We start from the raw sequence: 20,522 nt of genomic DNA, 5'->3' as shown, positions 1-20,522 counted from the left end.
GGGTGGGCATTCATGCACTTTTGATGCAATTTGTCTCTCTTTGCAGCTGAGATGTATATACAGTGAAGTATGGAGGTAGCAAATAAAACAACAACAACAACAAACATATATCAACAACAAATATATACATACACACACACACACACATATATATATACATATGCGAATGAGCCTCGAGTTTGAGTTCTTGCTGTGCCTTTATTTGCAAATGTTAGTAAGAATGATTAAATATTTGATTGTTTACACTTTCTTATTGATCATCTTGATGGCCTCTTTCAGGTCTTATGTTTATTGATAGAATAATAATAGTAAAGAAGGACACTGCTGGGATGGGTGCAGACTCTGTATGGGCCTCGTACTAAGCTCTTCACCCAGAGTTGCTCACAGCGACACTTTAAAGTAGGCACTGTCGTTATCCCTGTTTTGAAGACCGCTCAAAGGACTAGAAGTGACTTAGCCAAGGTGTAGAAATAAGGGAGCCATGGCTGAGAGTCCTGTGCAACACTTGCTTAGCAACATCATGAGGAAGAAAAGGAGAGAAAGAGAGGGATAGAGACAGACAGGGACAGAGAGTCAGCATTCATATGCAAAGTCATCTGGCTAATCACCAATGACCCCAACAAGATACAAACACATAGAAAGACATTTAGATGTAATTAGCAATTCTTCTAAAGGAGTTGGTGGTGGTTGATGGGACACTGTATTCTTCCAATTCTGGCCACCCTTCTTTCAGTCTGGTTCAAAATTCGAATCCACACCTACCACCATATTTCCAGCCTGTGGGCTGGCTAGTCTTGGCAGGGAAACACAACCTACTGACAGTGATAAGAAGGAAGAATGATTTTAACCAAAGAGCTTTATTGTAGAACACTCACGGAAATGTAAATAACAGTATTGAAAACATCTACTTTTATTTTGTTTAACTTGAGTATTTCCATGTTGGAATTTGGAATGATTTCCTTCCCTAAATTGTGCCTACTTAGCCCAACTCTTTCTGCTAACTCAGTCAAAAATTCCTCAGAGGGCTGATCTCTAAAGACAAATGGGGTTCAAAGAGGGCTGTTACCTTTGTAATTCTGGATAGCTGATAAAGGTTATGTCCTCCACATCTCATAGATAAGTCCTTTGAAGGGGAGCCTCACTTCTCCATGTGAGAAACACAGTTGGATGCTCAGATTGTCAAGTAGAATCTAAAACTCTAGTCTGGAAAGAGTTATGCTGCATCAGTGGCACAAATGTTGGTTTCTATTTTGTTTACTTCCTCCTTTCCTTTTTTTCAGGGGAAGGGGCATTTTTTAGAGCCGATTCCAGTCGAAAAGCCCACCAGGTTCTATGCCATTGTTGACTTAAAAAAAGAGAGGCCAAGGGTTTTGCACAGTTCTGCTGAGGGCTTTCCCCTCTGAGGAACAGTGCTCTTAGCAAGTGGACACAGCTGGGCTGTCGGAACCCAAGGTGCTCTGCACAGACCCCCAGGACACTGTGCCTGGGAAGGAGGTGTCCCATGCACCATCCCTCCACTGAGGCGCTTCCTTGCTCCCTTCCAGGCCCTCTCCAGGGCCTCACCGGCCCCCACGACCTGCCCACATGTACGTGCTGTTCCCCTCAGTTGGTGCCAAACTGCCTGGTCTCCTGGGTATTTTACTGTAACTTCCTTTGTTTGATTTACTTTCAAGTGGCCAAGCACTTCCACAAAGAAAGGACTGTTCAGTTATTTTGAAATGAAGAAGACAGTAAAACTCCTGTGTCTTTTGTTTCTGTTTTGGGGAGTGCCTGATCATCTTTTCCTCCTTGTGGAGTCAATTTTAATGCTATAAACCACGCCATTCTGCGTATGGGTCACAGAATTTTCCCTTCCCCTAATCCCCCTGCGGTCTTAGCATGCATCCCTTTGGAAACCTGAAGCCTTCATTGACTGAAGTTTAGTAAAATTTATTTAAATAAATTCATGTTTATAGCTCAGTTACTTTGGTCTTTTGAAATAGTTGAAATGATTCGAAATTTAAGTAGGTTTGAAGCTGATTATGAAAAACCTTGGTCACATCCCCAGCTTTCTTTTCCCAAATATTTTGCATAATGATACAGCCTTAAGGAATTATAAAAATAATTACAGTGCAGATAGCTAGAAGTAAAAATGATGAAATCAACTCAAAAGTTTCAGTCTTAGGACAATAAATATTGCCCTCCAATATCTGAAAAAAATAAACTTTAAGTATTGGTTTTAGAAGTAAAACAGTAAGAAGAGAAATGGTCACTAAATAAAAATACATTTCTAACTCAACCACACTGGCTATGGAAAAGCCGATCAGACAAGACAAAGTGAAGCGTTTATTTGGCAACTATTAATATTTGTGTCACTGAGGATGGTGAAATTCCATAAATCAAACAAAAGATGAGTATTTTTTCCCTAGCTGATGGTTGTACGTAGCTGCACAGCTGCAAAATCTTACATGCTAAACTCAGGGGGAGCCTTCAGTATTACCACTGGAAGTGATGGTAGGGATAAGAAAAGTGAAGTGTGCATTTTCTCGCTCATAAAATGTAGGGATTAAATATTCAGTGCATTCCAAAGAACTTTGTAAAATCTGAAGCACCGCTCACAGAGAAGCAATTGTATGACGGACGGTGTGAAGGCTGTAGAACTCAGCAGGGTAACTCGTGGGACTGCGGCTCTGAGAGCCAGGTCTGATCATCAATCCACCTTCAGCAAAGCCCGCTGACACTTAGGAGAGGCATGGCTCACTTTCTTGTTAGAATCGGTCGATTTTCAAGCTTCTTATCCTCCGTGTTCCTTTCTTGAGTAAAGCTATCCATGTCGTAAATACTTCAGGTAGAGAGGACAGTTTAAGAATACTTAAAATTTGATGATCAAAATGAGAGAGGAAATAGTTGGAATGAGTTACTTTAAACGTTCCTGCTCTCCTTGGTTTTCTCCACTTTTTATTATTTTATTTTCGGAGTTAAAAAAAAATCGTAAACTATTAGAAAAAATCTCATCATACAAAGGCAACAGAGATTCTTATTTTTAGCATTCATTAAAATGATGCCCTATAGATCACTTTTTCCAGTGTTTTCAGCCCAAAACATGATCCTATCTCTTCATATTCATTTCCATTACTGATATGTAATGTCTATGTGACATTAGCCATGAAAAAGTATACGTTAATAACTTACCCATTTGCAATAATGTTTCCAACGTGTCATCACCATAACTTGAACCTCTTGCTTGTTATTTTCTTAAATTGGGTGAGATCCTCTTACAAATGGCACTCGTGAGTGAAAGGCCAGGAAGATTTCTGAAGCTTTTGTTCCTTGCTTCCTTTCTCACGAACCCTACTGCCAGAGTTTTAGTAGTAAAAATGTCCTGTGGTTTGAGTAAGTGCCCTTAACTTCTTTCTATTTCTCCTTTCCTCTCTCTGAATCTAAAGATGAGACTAGGATTTTTACTGACTGGTATAAAAGTACTCCAGCCTTTGAATTCTTTCTACCATATATCAAGGCCATAAAATCGAGATGGGAATCCAGTCGGACCCTCGCCTAAACCCTGATGGGTTCTGCCCGAAGGCCCAGTGTAAAGTTCTCAAGGCCCCACTGGTTTCTTGATGCTTGAGACATATCACAATCCCCCCAGGCAGCTACTGGTTAAGAAACAATATCAATGTAGTTAATGACTTGTAAGAATTTTAAATCAAGTACATCTCATTTGCAGTGCAGAGACATGCTTTGATGTATTTAGGCAGCTGAAGATGAGTTTTAGTATTTGTTTAGAATTTAGGTCTCTGCTAGGTTCCTCAAATATTTTGCTACAAAATATGTATAGTGGTCCATTAATCTAATTTTTTAAAATGACAAGATGCAGAAAAATCATGAAGATGACTTGGGGAAAGTGGATTGTGTTGGTATAATGCTTAGGAAAGGAAACTATTTCATGCCTGAAAGATCCTTGACATCCTGACACCTCATTTCTAGTCACTATTTATATTGTAAAATAGGAAAAAAAAAAAAAAAAAGCAAAATGTCTCAGCAAGTACTCTCGGAAATGAGAAGAAAAGTCCTAATTCTTGAATAAGCAAGTTTGGTGTTTTGGCTGTTGGAATAAGATATACAAGATTTGAGTTTAAAAAGCTTAAATATTTGAAAGCAGATTCCACTTGGAGGAAAAAAAGAGCACGTAAGAGCCAGAATAATTATTCTAGGGTAAGAGGAAGAGACACAAGGAAAGCTCACAGCCTAAAATTTAGCAGTTCCTATTGGTCGCAGAGTGGCCTTTCACCTTCCTCTCACCCTCATGTCAGAATCCTACTGAAAACAAAGGTTTAAAGCTCAGAGTTCTATCACTTGAGAATGAAGAAATATAGATCTTTATATCACTTTTGTAATTTCATTGCCTAGAAAGCTTTCCCTTGACCCAGACATGTAGTTGGCCCCAATCTATGAACTTTCTTGTTGTGCGCCTTCTTTCTTGGCTTTCTGTTTTGAAATTCTTTCTTCTGTAGCCTTATCAGATTTTTACTGCCCATCCTCTTACCCATTTTATCAGGAGACATCACGGCTAGCATTTTAGTTATCTGGGATAGTCCCTTTGTCTGCTCTAGAGTACAAGCTCTCAAGAACTGACATCATGTCTCGAAATGTTCAGACTTGGATAGTACCAGGCTACAAGCCTCAATACATCAGAGCTCAGTTCCTGCCTCACTGTAAGGAAGGCCATGAGCAGCAAAGCAAAGCTTTTGTCTGTTAGTAACAGTTGATTTTTTTGTGTGTGTCAGAACTCGAACTCCAGACCTTGCACTGCAGTTGATTTTTGATGTATTTTATTTTAGAAAATCATGCAATTCTAACTAGGAGTTTGCTGGTGTAGACAGGTTTGGTAGATCGCCCTGCTTCCACCTCTTACTGGGACAGGCAGTGGGAATAACACCCACCCACCTCCCTCCCCCAGCAGCACAGTGCAGTGCTGAAGATGAAAATCCTTTTAGCACTTCCAAAAAGTTTCACATTTGGAGCACGTTAGCCTATCGAGCAGGGATGTACCAGTTCCTTTTGATTAGGAGAAGTTAGAGACATCCAGCAGGGCACGCATGAGATGGGTCACAGCTCCAGATATCCCACTCGTAGACCACGGTGGAACCACCCAGCCAGGTGCCACCCATTTACCCAGCTGGAAGGGTGCAGGGCCCTCCACGTCCGGCCTCCCCGCCTGCCCTGGCTCCCTCCTGTGACTGAATCAGATGATTGAGATACATCTGTGTTGACTGACGCAGCGTGCATGTTTGCCGGTGAGCTGCCAACGGATTTTCCCTGCTGTGTTTTAACACTTGGTATCCGGTTGCACAAAGTCGATTTGCATGTTTCTTACATATTACCTGGGTGCTTCCTTGAGGATATCTCTAGATCTACCTGTATTATTATTTTTTAAATTTAAGAGTCACCATCATTTAAATTCAGAGAATTTATTTTCACTGGACTTAGTTCAAAGTCCTACTGTACTCATAGTTCTCTTTGGAGTATTAAAACTCTTAAGGTGATTGTCCAATGCGTTATATGTCTTAGATAGTAAAAGTCACCAACTGGAAGAAGCTACGTACTGATTTTTTAAAGAAGGGTTTTGAGGACCCTTAATAAGCACTTTGTTAAAATCAACACTTTTGCCAAAAATAAAAACATAAACCAATGGGCAGGGTAAAGTCTCTCTGTAAAAAAGAATAAGTATGTTGCATTTAAGAGAGTAAAATACCAGCTCTTTTATGATACATAGATATTCAGGAGAGATTTTTTTTTTTTTTTTTCTGTTTCGGTCACTGCTTTTCCAATCTAAGTGTGTGAACCAGACTTCATTTCCCAGAAAACTCCCAATCTGCCTGCAGCGACCTTGGTGGCAAGGAAATGCTGACTTCAAGGTCCATTTCCTCATTTACAGCTCGTTTGCTCTCACAGCTCCCTGTGGAACCAGGGCAGTCTATGTCCATGGACGTTGGCCTGTGTTCTTGTGGACACTCACCATGTGTGGATCTCATTAGATCCCATGGGCAGAAGCAAAACCAATATTCAAGGCAGAGAGCTGCACCGGCTGTGCTGGTGCAGGCCTGGATTCCCAGCTCTCTAGGAGGCTGAGGCAGGAGGATGTCAAGTTCAAACCCTGCCCAGGCAATATGGCCACTTAGCCTGTCTCAAAATAAAACATTAAAAAAAGAAAAAAAAAGGCCAGAGTTGCAACTCAGTGCAAAGCCTTTGCATTCAATCCTTACCACCAACAAAAGAAAAAGAAAGAAAATAATTGTGCAAATCCTTCAGCAAATCTTGAGGCTTATGGTCAAATATTCCTCTCTTTTTCTTGAGGTTCAATGATTTGAAAATTAAAGGTAAAGAGAAATGGCAAGGTAATCACTGTGTCCTTGTTTCCTGTTAACAAAACGTATAATCACAGAATTTGGAAGCTGGATGTCAGCCCTGGCTCCTTCTCATGTTTTTTCAGACCTCAGTTTAGATGTTATCTTTTCGGGGGAATCTCCTCTAATTACTCATCTAAGCAGTTTGCTGGCATAACAATTTATGGGTTTTGTTTTCAGTCGTAAGCGTGGCTTTTACTCATGAGAATATGAACTTAGGAGAGACTTTATATTATCTACCATGGGACTTTATAGTGTGTCTATCATGTTCACATTGTACCCTCAGCTTTGAGATCAGCCCTAGGTACATGGCAGGCAGTTAAATAAGTATCTCTGTGAACACTGCGTGAGGTTCAGAAACTTAATCTAATTTGTCGAGAACCGAATATGTTAGGAGTAGCAAATCCACTAGAACCCAGCAATCCTCTTCTCTGTTGTGCAGCAGAGGTACTTGCTGCACCTAATTCCATGTTTTTTTAATTATTAAGCTGGATGAGAAAGCCCCTATCTGGTTCACAACAATTCCTTGCATTTCTCCCAAAGGGTAGGGATGTGTGTTGATGGGCGGGGATGGTTATGCACCAGGGGATACAGGGCTCTATTCTCCATTGCTAGCTCACTGGGGATGCACCTCTTACCCCACTGCATGTCCAATCCATCCACATCCCTTCCACGGGATGGGATTAATTTCCCCTGCGAAAATCTGACCAAAAACACATCCTTGGTGCAATTCTCCCTATGCCAGGCGATCTGGTTAGCCATGGCCTTGGCCGATACCTAGAGTCCTAAAAATCTCTCGGTTTGAAATAACTGGCTACACCAAGGAGGCAAGCATGGCCAGAGGTCCTGATTCCAGTATTCTTTCCTCATGGTGTGGCCCCAACAGTCACAGCCCCTTTCGGGTTATGGTTTTGATCTGACGCATTTCAGCTCTCCTGGCCATGCTGGTTTTACACTCCTTAGACTGGTGAATAATCTAAATGTCAACCATCAAGCCTGCACTCCTATGAGTAAGCCATGTGTCACATAATCTCTATGACACAGCCCCACATCACACCTGTAGCGACGTACTATGGGAATTCTCTGGTTAATTATTATATAAGCGACTGTCAACATGCAAAGCATTAAAGTGCCAAAGGACCAACGGAAGCCTCCATCCACAAACAAATGCAAGGTGAGAACATTACCATGAGCTCAGATTCTTGTAAAATTCAGAGATGAAATCTCACTTCCGGTCCAAACCTTGTGAAGTAAAGAGTACCCAGAAGGTCTCAAAACACCTGACCAACCTTACAAAGATAATTTCTAGTTTTCCCGCTTTAATGACTGGAAAGCTCGGTCTCTGAGATCTCATTGACCTGGGCTAAGTTACAGACCCAGATGGGTTGAGACTCAGCTGCACCTGTGCCGTAGTGCTGCGATGTGTGGTCAGCCCCAGCATATCTGTCCCCACAACCCGACCATTCATAGCCGCTGTGGCTGCCACGGTCCTAATAAACCTGTACCTTGTGTGGTATGGAGCGTGCAACGCACACATCTATCTACTCTTAGTTACGGTGGGCTATAGTAGGCAAATCAAACTGCAGAGCAAGCTTCACAGTCTCTGTTCACAGAATAAAGTTTTGTGAGGTTGCTGTTTTCATTGTTTATGATTTACAGGTCTGTTCAAACCACCAACCTGTGACAGATTCTGCTCCGTTTGCATGCATGTACATCTAGCATGGAGGTTACCAAAACACTAAAGCAGGGAAGAGAGGGCTTTCGGGAAAGGAAAGGACAGGCTGGTGTAGCCTATGAATTTCATTTATGTGTACGAAAGGCCTCAGATTTGACCTTGAAAATTGCTGCTGCAGTGGGCCGTCCACGCCCTGAGAAAACACTGACCTGAGGCAATTCTGAAGCCTCCCCCTTGTCTTTTTATTTGTCCTTTTGAAGGAGTATGTGCAAGTCACCACTTAAAATCAATAGAATTAATATTAAACACCCTGTATGCAAATTAATGCAATTAATATTTAAAACCCTGCACGTCACATGTTCCCCTTAAGAGCGTGGAGGGGTACCGTAATTTCAAATACAAGCTAGGGTAGATTTTTGTAAGTGTAAACACATTGGGAATTTTTATTAAGCAGAGTTTAAAGCAGCCCAAGAGATGCTGTAGACTGAAAATGGAAATCAGCTCTTACAAAAAATCATGGCCAATATTTATAGGTTATGAAAACTAAAGTAAGTCTATGTGGGCGAAGGTTTCCTGTTTGTGCAATTGATTGTAGAACAGATGCAAAGGTCCTGAAGCACAGGTCTAAGTTCCCACTGGTCAGGAGAGGACTCTGGGCTCCACGGCACATGGGTCAGGTGTGATTCTGGAGGCAGAAAGTTCTGGGAGTATCATGCATGCCCTGCAGCCTGGGGCTCACTCTGAAGCCTGCTGTGAACGTTGGCCATTAGATCTACACAGAAACCACGGAGAAGGCGCGGATGGAGGACAGAAGCGTGATGAAGGATGTGCTTTGATTGTTTGATTTTTCTCAGTTGCTGCCATGACATCGGCCACCGCTTGAAAGGGCCCCTGTTGTATTTACCATGCCCCTCTCGAACTCTGCCAAAATACCGCCTTTTGCACTTTCTGTTAACAGACGACTTAACAGGAAGTAGTGATGTCAGCAAGATTGTCTGGTCAGGGGCCAGGAGCTGATGCGGACCTTGAGCTTCTCAGAATGAAAAGCTTTTGTTGAAACAAGTCTGAAATTTTAATTATCTAAAAATACTATGTAATGCCTCTAAACTTGACACATTCTGATGAGTGTAGATCTTTGAATCTCTCTGGATTTTTTTTTTCTTTTTTGTCTTTTTGAGACACGGTTTTATTGTGCAGTTCAGGCTTGTTTTGCAGCCCGAATGGCCTCATAGCCCAAACTGACCTCAAACTTACAGCAATTCTCCTGCCTCAGCCTCCCAAGTGTTGGGATTACAGGCATGCACCACCACATCTGGCTTGATCTTTGAATAATTGGATGTGTAATATCTGTAACATACTTACACTAAAATTTTTTTTTGCTGAGCATGGCAACACAGCCCTGCAATCCCAGCACTATGAGAGGCTGAGGCAGGAGGATCACAAGTTAGAGTCTGGTCTGGGAAGTTTAATAACCTCGTGAGTCTCTATCTCAAGATGTGTAAAAAATGGGCTGTAGATGTATCTCAGTGTGATCTCCAGTAATGAAAAAAAATTAATTTGAATTTTGAATCTAACTGAGTGTCATGATTTTTCACTTGCTAAGTCTGACGACCCTACTTATGTGGAAATTCTATATATTTTGCTTTCTCTATATTATATGTTGTGAAGTATGTAGAATACATACAATATGTGATACATAATACGAAGTATAGAATATGTAAATGTAATGAATATTAGACAGTTTGTCAAGTATGAGGTGCAGCAAATGTATGAGGCTTTACACAGTTTCTGCTAGGTGTCATTGGCTGTTCAGTTGGGTCACTGCCACTACTTCCAGAGTTCCAGAAGCACTAGGTTGCGGAGCTTTGCTATCAACATTCTTATGGGAATTGCGATGGCCAAAAAAACTCCTATTTTAGGGTTCTGCTAATGTGTGTATGTTTCTTCTTGAAATGATCTCAGAAGTTCTAAGAAAAATGGGTAGTAAAGGAAAGAGAGAGAGAAAGAAAGAAAGAAAGAAAGAAAGAAAGAAAGAAAGAGGGAGCTAAAGATTTTGAGCATTAATCAGGACCTAATCTCAAGATGGAGAGCAGTTGTCTTCAGTTTTTTAATTGTTCCCAGTTCTCTGAACTAAGAGCCTGCAGATCTGTTCCAAGTATGCTTTGCATACCTCCCTTGAGCAAATGCCCATCCTCTACCCAGTAAGTAGGATTCATTCCACCTTCATCTCACCATGAATGCCAATATTTTACTGCAGAAAGATGGTAAAGATACTCATGTTGCTTTTCATTATTTATTGTGGTCACTGCATCGCTGGGCAGTTGTGAAGAGCAGCCTCTCAGCAATGATGGGCATGAAAGAGTTTCCTTCCGGGCTGGCCAGTGGGTGCTGTCTGGCCACGCCCCTGGTGTTTGCCGGAGCTCCGGCTCCTTTTGGACCCCCAGGTCCTGGCTGAGTCCCTGTTAGCCAGCGATGGCATGGCCTTTACTCCTTTTTTACCTGGCTGCCTACCTATTTTACCTGCCCTTCAAACAAGGGAAAGCTGTCGTTACGACAAAACTTAGAGGGAAGGCAGAAAGGAGGGAAGAGATGAGATACCCAGTATCGGATAACCCGACTTGCTTGGCATTTCGAGTTTCATTAAAGGTTTTGGAGAAAGTGTACTGTCTCCGTGTTCCATATTTCTTTAAATTCTTTTGTTTTCATTGTGGTACTGGGGACCAAACCTAGGGCTACTCTACCCTGAGCTGCATTACCCTACTTTTGTCTACTTTTTCTGAGGCAGAGTCTTCCTAATCATCTCCAAGACCTTACTTAGGTCTTCTATATTTTAAGTCAAATTTGCAAAAGAAAGTGCAGGCTTTTATGATTTAAAGTCCATTTCTTTAGACTTCATGTCGTCCCGTGAAAGATACAATTTTTTTAAAATCATACGAGACCTCAGAAATTAGCCATTGGGCAGCTAAAGAAACTGAACCCATAGCTGAAGTACAGAGGTGTCAGGGAGTTCATCTGGCTCAGGGAGCAGCAGAGTGGAGAGAGAGACAAGTTCTGCTTGCAACCCTTTCTCAGGACCTGCACCACCAGTTTCAACCTATTTCTGCCACTACCAGCGTTTTGTGATTTGGGGGTAATTTTCAACCCATTTGCTTTCCTGCTGCCAGGGAATTCTTACAAAGTCATGACTAACAAAGTATAAATTGTGAGTCAAAAGTTAGTCCCTAATAAAGTCATTGTGACTTTAATGATTTCGGCAGTTGTTTCTCACTGCAAAAACAGGAAGATCCCACACAATGAGGCGCCTGCCTCACAGCTGGGCTCCTACGTAGACGGGCCACCCACAGGAGTCACCACCAGGCTGTCTTCCTCTCTTTGGCACCTTCTTCCCGGTCCTTACAGTCTTCTCCTCCCGACTTCAAGAGGTTATCAATGAGAGGGCACTGCCTGCCGTGTTAGCTAGTCTAGGATAGGCTGCGTCTGATCACTTTGGATTCGCCCTGGCTCTTCTGTGGGTTTGATACTGGACCCTTATATTATCTGCCCCCCCCCCACCAACTGCTTAGTCCATAGAAATACAAAAGCACCAAATTCCAGATTTGTAAAGATCCGTGCCTAATTATCAGGACAAGCGCAGCTTCTCTGTGGATCTTCCTACAGCCTTTAACTAGTGCTCTGAAGAGAAGCCTAGAAAGTTATACTGTTCTGACCCTTCAGAGAAATTGGCTCAGGAGCCACAAATTTCCATGGACAGCCTGAAACTAAAGAAAAAACGGAGCATCAAATAGGGTGGTCCTGCCAAGTGTAACTGATTTTCAGCTTACTGTATCTGTTCAGTCATTTCTGACTTGTAAAGGAAGCCTATTTAAAACATCACAGATGACTTTGTAGAAGAGACATATTACAGGTAAATAGTATTCAGTCACTTATAAGAGAAAACGGTACTTTCATCCTTTTGCAAAAACTAAATGTACTTTTTTCAAGCAGCATTTGTAAGTCCAGCACGGGAGGTTTTGGGAGGCACTGGTGGGATTTGGGTCATAAGGGTTCATTCATAAACCTTGCTCATCTGTTTTGAAAAGGAGCTCTGGCTGTGCCTCCGGGACATCGTTTCTAGGTAAGCTCTAACAGGGTTTTCTTGTGAAGACAGATTCTTAAAGAAAAGTAAGATCTGTGTACATCAGACGCTGGAGACCCATTTATTTTTGAAATAGTGAGCTTTTGTTTGTGGCTTTCCTGACTGCATCTGATGGAATAAATATTGTCCAGTCTCTTTCCGTCTCATAACTCTTTGGAACACAGTTTAATCAGGACCTGTCGTAACGTCCTATCTGGACTAAACCCCCTTAACTTGATAAATAGACAAGGAGCCTCCCAAAGTCTCAGACTGTAAAATCCTTCACACTAACCCCTTTCTTCCTTTGCTGGTGACTTATTCCTACCGACAGAAGCATTTCTGACACTGCTCTTTTTCTCAGTACTCTAGAGGTAGGTTTTATTTTCGGAGAAGTATTGGTTACTGGTAAATAATTTCCCCAAACTGGAGGAAGCTGACACAAAGCTTATCATAGAATCATGAAAGGTTAGGGCTGAGAGGCTGAGGCTCTGAGATCATGAGTCACCTTCACTTCTATCACACAGAAGAGGTAAGGTGACCTCACAAGGCCCTCCGAGAAATGGGATGAAAGTTGTGGTTGGTCCATGGTCTCAGAGCTGCTTCTGACTCTCCACGAAAGACCCCATATGGCAGTCAGATGCCACCAGCCCAGGGCTGCATAGCTGGCTCCCCAGCCTTAGCCTCAAACATATGTGGCATGGGTCCCGTTCTTTGATGTGTCTGCTCCCACAGGCCAGCCCTAATGGCTCTGATGGGATGCTACCCCACTCGGAATGTGAAGACACTCCCCGTCTGGGCCACGTCTCCCCCCTCCCCCTATTTTGTACAGAGTCCAACGTGAGTGGGCCCTTCAGAAGTGTTTTTTGATGAGAGCAATGCTTGCCTTAGTCAGTGTGGTTACAAACAGGAGGAAAACCAACAGTTGTTGCTAGGCAACATGGAAAAGGCCGGGTTGGTTGCTGACATTGAGTGACCTCTGTTTGCGTACTTGATCATGCTGGGTGTCCTAGGGTTGTCTGAAGATGACTTTGTTTTCTGGTGGCAATGCCAGGCCCTTGGCAAAAGGGTCCTAGGGAGAATTTGTTTAAGCGTGGGAGTAAGGAAGTAAGGAAGATGGTGTTTACTGGTTAACTACTTAACAGGAGAGCGACCCCATCTGGAGAAGAGAGGAGAGGAGAGTGGTCTGACCCTGCAGCCTCTGTCTCCATGCTGGGACTGTTTGACATCTCTCATTGGGTCCTCCCACAGTAGGAACCCTAGAATGAAAAGAAAGAGGAAATTACTGCTTCTTCTACTCTGGTTCAATTTCTACCTGTCCCTGGCTTCTCTGCTTAAACTCTGATATGGCTGACAGAACTGTCCCCACCCCTGCCAACTGGAAACTATTGTAGTTTAAGGCACTCCTGTGCCTTAAAAGGTTTGTGTCTGCTAGAATGACAGCTGTTTTAGTGCAAAGAGTTTTGTTGGCTCATTTATGGTCTAAATGCTGTGTCTCCATTGTTTGGCCTGCCCATTTTAGGCATTCAACAAATGTCTGTTGAATACATGATAAATGTCACTATCACAATGGTACAAAAGTGACTCCAAAATACCCCTAAGAATTTCAGTGATAATGAAAGAAAGAGAATGAGAAAAGGAATTGTTTGATTATCTTTGGCTAAGACTGGTGCACACAGAAAAAAATTACAGGACAAATCATCTATCTTTATGCTTAATATGGGATTTTTTTCCAGTGGTCCAAGAGAAGCTTTGTGTCTTTGCTAAAATTCAGCAGATAGTCAGAGCATATAAACCTACTTTTCTGTTCTGAGTCTTCAGTGAAAGTGAGGCGGAAAGGTGGTTGGAATAAAGCATTTTGATTGTAAAGAAAATGATTAGCATGAGATTTGGCAAGAGGCTCAATGGCACAGATGTGCGGTGAGTAACCCTGGCTGACATGATTGACAGAGATGCCTGGCTGTGGGAAAACACACATGTACATGAGTGGGGTTCCCTAGAAAGAAGGCAATGGGGCCTTTGTGAGGACCATGCAGAATACAGGGAGTCCACAAACAGCAGTGCTGGTTTGCATTGGCTTTGCCTGGAAAGACCAGGTTTCTGGGTGCAGGAGGTGGACAGCCCAGGGCTGGGATACCCGGATGGATGCGGGATGCCCATTGGAAAGGGACGCCTCAGGAAAGTCAGCCAATCCCATGTGAAGGCCCTTCTGTTCCCAGGCAGTGCTGGGGGAGTAGAGGGGAGGGAGCGGTGAGCCAGGCAGGGAATCCCACTGCAGGGGCATTCACAGATTGTCTTTTTTGCCGGAGCTGCAGTGCTGGTGAGGAGAAAAGAGCAACAGCTGCAGGAAAGGAGTGACCTTCTCAGCCTGTGCTAGGTTGTGAGAGTGAAATAAAACCAGATTTAACTCCTGAATACTTCTCACATGAAGGAGAGATACAACACTAAAATACCACCTGGACACTGCCGCCCATAACCCACCACAGCATTCACCGTTCATTCAGCACCTTGTGTTTTCTGACACAAGATCCCAAGCTTAAATGAGTTTGATCCATTTGTCCAGTGCAGCCTTAATGTGCATATTCATGAGTTAATGCATATTAGGAGCACAGCAAATTGCACACCGCCAATGAGCTGCTTTATGAAACATTAACCCCACCCGCATCCATTCCATTGTAAAAGAAGGCTAAATATGGTGGGCAAATAACCCTCCCAGAAAGCCACTGTTAAAATAAAAATGTACTGGAAGCCTCCCTCTCCTGAAAACAGCTTCAGTGCTAACCTTTGTCACTTTTTAAAAAAACGTCCACAAAGGGAACTGATCCGAAGCACCCTCACTCTGACAGAATTGCAGTGGTTGGGCAGTCCATGCATCTGCAGAGACCAAGCCTGCAGGGAGGGAGAGGGTTAACAAGTACCTGCCGGGAGGGGGAAGGGCAGCACTTCAAATTTCCTTAAATATTCATGGGGCTTCCTCCATCTCAGTCTTCTCCTTTTTAAAAGATGGCTGTGTTTCCCCTGCTGGACGCAGCATTGCTGCTCTCTGCAGAGGCTGGCGGAGTAGGACTAACCTGGGCAGGAAGCCCGGGGGGCCACTAGGGCTGTTCATCATTGGTGAGAGCTTGGAGGCAGCGGCTGGGCGCATTTGGAAGGCTCAGCGCTCCTCCTGCACAACCTGATCTCATATCTCACTCTCCTGCTCTGCCAGGAGACCAGCGGAGCTCAGGCTGCTGGCTGCATGGAGGGAGCGCGACGAAGCCTTTGTTTCCATTAGGAAATGCCATCGATTATGGAGGCTTTATCTTTGCTAAGTCTTGGTTATTTCACCACTGAATCTGCCGGGCTTCCCTGACTATTTTGGGATCCCTCTCTCCAAACTGAATTCTTTCAAAGGAATTTGTGGATTGTGGCTGAGAAAGCCTCCAAAATGCCCGAGGCAAACTATTTGTTATCTGTCTCTTGGGGTTACATCAAGGTGGGTGCCTTTGATTGCGTTCTGTGTGTGTCTGATGGCATGTGAGCTTTATTTTCTGTGAAGTGGGAGACATGGATAATGATTTAATTTGTGCGTTCCTTTAGCTCTCTGGGGTTCTTATTGCGAATAAAAGCATGCTGTATTCCATTGTATTAAAGTGTCCTGGGAAGGGTTTGAATCCTGTTCTCATGCAACTCATGGTTTTTTAAAGGATGACTTTTTTTTTTCCTTTTTCCTTTAACTTTTCACTGCATCACTGTCACTGAAAAGCTTATCAATCCAAATTGAAGTTCAAAGTCAAGGACCAATAACTGTGTTTTTGCAATAGCTACATTTTTCAAGTAAAATGATTCTTAAATTCCTTTTCCTGTCTTTGCATCTTCAAAAGAAATCAAGTGTCAATTCTAAAGAAGTTTAAGGAAATGTTTCATCAAATGATGTTGGAATAGCATCAAATTAAGGGCATGGTATGTTCTGTGGCACCCATATCATCTATCTGATGCTATCTGCTTCTCCAATCTCCTGATTCCTAGAAAGTAAAGTTGGAAGCATCAAAAGAGATCATTTTTTCTGTTTTTAAAGATGGCTAATTCTTTTTTTTTTTTTTTTTCCATAAACAGTTCAAAAGAATGCTGAACCGGGAGCTGACACATCTCTCAGAGATGAGCCGGTCTGGGAACCAGGTGTCTGAATACATTTCGAATACTTTCTTAGGTAAGATATTAACTGGGCAAAAGCTATCAAATATCTGAGCTTTTTCAAGGTGAAATTCCTGGACACCTTGAAGGGCATCCCACATGAGTTTGGGCCATAGCAAGGCACAGCTATTTAAAATAAGAACTGAAAGTAATCTTTGAGAGAAAAAGCAAGCAGTAAGATGATGTTTTAGAAACCTATTCAAGGCAGAAGGTTATTATGGGCTAGTTGTATTTATATGACCAGAGGTACTTCACCCACTGCCTTCTCCACCAAGACCTCCAAAACAGTGGGACAGAGCCAGCCACCCCAGGGCTCCTAGCTCCTGTGGCATATTATTTCAGTCTTCCAGTGACCGGGCTTTAGGGAAAAGGTTTCCTGTGGGATATTCTGTAAGAAATATACTAGAGCACCGATGCTAAGGTGACTCCATGAGAATAAGCTTTGGTAGTCATTTACCGATGGCTTTGCTAAGTTATTTCTTAAAGATAAATAGTGGGGGAAGGGAGAATTTTCATGTCTTTAAAAGGTTTGGTCTTCACTAAGCAAAATTATTGTCTTCCGAGTCTAACTAGTTGTATCCTCTGTGCTCACATTGCTAATTCTTAACCCAGGACCCTGAACCAAAGGTTTGCTTGAAGGATCCTCTGCCACTGTCATGAATCTTGCTTGACTCTTAGGGATTTCTAATCTCAGGTTTAAAGGCAACTTGACTGTGTAATGTAATGAACCAAGTGGGACACCTTTAATTGAATAAGACCTAGAGAACCTGCACCTCGGTACTTCCGTGTGGATGAGCAGCATTTAGGTTCCAATTCTGTGAACTGCTAAATTATGCCTGTTTATAAAATTTCACTTTCCAAGGAAATGACCCATTCTTACAGCGGAGACTCACACCCTCTTGTCTTGGCATAGCCCCATATCCTTAAATCAATGGCGTTTGCCTTGACGCGGGGGAAGCACACACCTCTTCTGGTTTGATTCTGAAGAATCAATCCTGTTTCTCCAACACCAAAGTAGTTCCTGCTATCAGCAGATCAATCAGCAAGCTCGCTGTGCAGCCTGGCACGAAGCTCCTGGCGTCCCTAGGCCACCCGCGGTCTCTGACCAGGATCATGGGTGCTTCCCTAATTGATTCTGTAGTCAGCTCAGCACTGCGGTGCCTGCTTTTCCCCAGCTGCAGTTGCAGCAGCCTTTGTCAGAGAACAAAGAAGAGGAGTTTTTCTTGCATCCTATGTCCCAGAAGTGGCTGGCGTCTAGCGGAACAGAAAATGTTCAGCAATGGTCCTTTTCTTCTCCGTACTCCCCCCTCCTTTGTTCCTTTGAGTATAGGAATCTTCCAGGAAGCATTTCACAAGCTGGGGGCTGTCTTAAGAATGTGTGCAGGTTATTGACAACAGTAGAGAAGGATAAAGTCAGTGAGTGCAAAAATTCATTTTGTTTCATTAGAGGTTACATTCTAAAATACCAGTATTTGTCTCTACAGAAGAGCCTGGAAGTCTCTAGGTCCTTCCCTAAGCAACCAGGACCTCGCGTTTGCAGTCTCTTCCGATACCCACTTACCAGAGACAACAAGGGTGCCTTAGTGTTCTAATTAATCTTGGTTGTCCACAGTGGCTATCAAGGAGGAAAGCTGATAAGATAATATAGACTTGCAATCTCCACAGACAGATGTCTACACTTGAGTATTCTGCTTGCAACTAAGGCACCTATCTTAAAGAAGACCCATTCTTTGGCTTCTTCTTCTTATTCTGAAGATTAGATTATGTAGAACAAATTGTTGAGAAAGGCTACTGGAATCCCAGTTCTTGTGCACTCTTGGCATTTGGAGCATGGTGTGCACTTGCGTGTGTGTGTGTGTGTGTGTGTGTGTGTGTGTGTGTGTGTGCTGGAATATATGTGGTAAACCTCACCACATGTGAGAATTTTTTAACTTCTTACACAGATATGGAAAGGAAAACAGCTGTGTAAGAGATCTCCCATTTTACAGATGAAGCAACTGGTGATGTGTTTGTGTTTGGAGTCTAAGATTCTGACGTGCGCCCAGTTTTTAACTTGACTAACACATGCTTGGCAGCCTGGACCCTCTGGGGTGAGCCTCAGGCTTGCAATTTGATAATCTTAATAAACAATTGAATAAATATACATTTTCAAATGGCAGGAATTGGAACTCTTGGCTCTATCTTATGAGCTGCTGAGGCTCTCGGAGGACTGTCCAGGCTTCTATAGGAACTGTCAGATCTCAGAAGGACCATGCTGTCCTCAGGGTGTAAACTCCTCCCATTAAAGGAAAGAAAATTGAGGGCTTGGAGAAGAAAGTAATTGACCGAGGTCACTTGGCCAGTGCATTTCTGAGCTACCGCTAGGACTTAAGTTTCTTGATGTCCAGACTTAGAAACCCTGCCACTTCTAAAGGGGTTCAGAATATATGGAAGAAAATCGTATTTAAAGGCATTTAAGTAATATGCACATCATTTGGCGGGAGGAGAAAAAGGTCTTTAGGCATCAAGAGTGTTGAGTCTAAAATATAAAATACTGATGAACAGTTTCTAGGAACAGGAAAGACTTGGGTCAACCATCCTAGTCAGCAGTTTAAATCAAGATGCTGACCTTAGAGTTTAAGATAAGCGTAAAAGCAGTATTTCAGTAAATCACTGCGGGTTAAAGTGTGTCACCCAGGGAGGAAGGAAATCCCTTAATCCAGGGATCTCTGAAGCTTGTGTTGTTCCCACCTAAAGAGATGGGGTCCAGGTGGCCAGGTGGAAAGGCAGGCATAGACTGCAGACCCATCTGGGCACTTGACAGGTACCGTGGATAGGATGGTGGCTTCCAGGTGGCCGACATGAAAATAAATCAGAGTGTGTAACAGCAGGGTCATAGAGAAAGATGTAATTGGAAAGGACATTTAAAATTTTTTTTACATGCTATATTGCAATTTCAGTAGTATTTTTACAGACAGAAAAAGAAAAGCACCTGAAAATCTGGAACAGGATTTCCAAGATGTGAGGAAAAGGTTTTGGGAATGTTCCCTTTGACAAGATGCTGGACCTAGCAAGGAGAACAGCACCCTAAGGCATGCCTGAGCAGGGGCCGCCTGTGACTTGCGTTTTGCTGTCTGTGCTGGTTTGCTGTGCACTGGCCCACTGCTCCCGCTGCGTTCTGATGATCCTGTCAGTGTAAATTTGCTAAGGGTTCCTTGTGACTTTGAGCCTGTCGCAGGCCACTTCGTCAGTGTGCTGGCTGAGCGTTTAACAGAGGAAATTCAGAACCTGGAAGCCTACCAGCCACCGTCCAGGGCTTGCACAGGGAGATACAGTCCTGTGTCTGTGAACTGAACTCCAAGCTCAACAATGCATTGAGCTTTAATTAAATGAAGGGGGGAAGCCAGGAGCCCCTTAAAAGATGAGTCTCCCCACAGAGGCACAGGGGCGCCTGACCGTTGCCTCTTTAGCCAGATGTGAGCCGCCGTGATCGGGAAAGGCAGGAAAGAGACTTCTAAGGAAACCCTCAAGGCCCAGATTCTGCGCATTACATCACTGCCTGGAACAAAATAATTGCGAAAGAAATATTTGTTAAATACACTGCCTTTTGAACTTGAGCAAGTTGCTGACTTCATCTGAAAATGAGAGAATGGAATTAGCACTGGTTCCTTGTCCTGGTTGTCATCATCCGAATCTCAGGGGAATCTTTGTAAATTTTCCTACTCAGAGGGGCAGAGCAGGTGGGGCCCACAAAGCTGTAGTTTTTAAAGTTTTCCTGGGTACTTCTGGCACAGGATTAGGCCAGAAACCCCTAAAGGGGCTGAGATGATTAAAATTCCTCCTTCTGCTGAAGGCTGGTGGGCACGGAAAGACCATAGAGGGGTAAGAGAGATGAGGACAGCCCTGCCGCAGCCCTGAAGCCAGGTGACAAGGTGCATGGGGAGGGGCATGGCTTGCTGTGGTGAATCCCCACAGGAGCTGTGCAGGCAGAGGACCCGGGGGCCGCACATGACCGAGGCATGGTCTCATCCTCTCCTTCTGAACATGTCATCTGGAAGCATGTCATTTCTAATGGAGAAGTTATTTCTAGACTGATTGTCCCTGCAATAAGCGGAGATAGATGTGGGTGCTTTTGAGAGAGGGACCTCAACTCTGCATCTACGGGGCGTCATTTAGTCTTGCGGGGGGGTTGGGGGTT

General features: G+C 43.3%; 1 protein-coding gene across 7 annotated transcripts in view; it reads left to right on the top strand.

The window, feature by feature from the left end:
* Positions 1-20,522, top strand: part of Pde4b (phosphodiesterase 4B) — a 526,060-nt gene that overhangs the window by 492,621 nt on the left and 12,917 nt on the right. For 6 of the 7 annotated variants that reach the window (XM_063258980.1, XM_063259006.1, XM_063258986.1 and 3 more), the window contains one exon: positions 16,268-16,361. In XM_063258980.1, the coding sequence (XP_063115050.1) occupies positions 16,268-16,361 (94 nt within the window). Of the gene's footprint in view, positions 1-15,401; positions 15,648-16,267; positions 16,362-20,522 lie in introns of those variants that run through there. The other variant, XM_003478828.5, reaches the window with a different exon arrangement.

The sequence above is a fragment of the Cavia porcellus genome, unplaced genomic scaffold, assembly GCF_034190915.1.
Source record: "Cavia porcellus strain 051 isolate PalLab524CR breed Dunkin Hartley unplaced genomic scaffold, mCavPor4.1 scaffold_1, whole genome shotgun sequence".
Taxonomy (NCBI): Eukaryota; Metazoa; Chordata; class Mammalia; order Rodentia; family Caviidae; genus Cavia; species Cavia porcellus.
The sequence above is the reverse complement of the archived record's forward strand: the minus strand, read 5'-3'. Positions and strand labels throughout refer to the sequence as shown.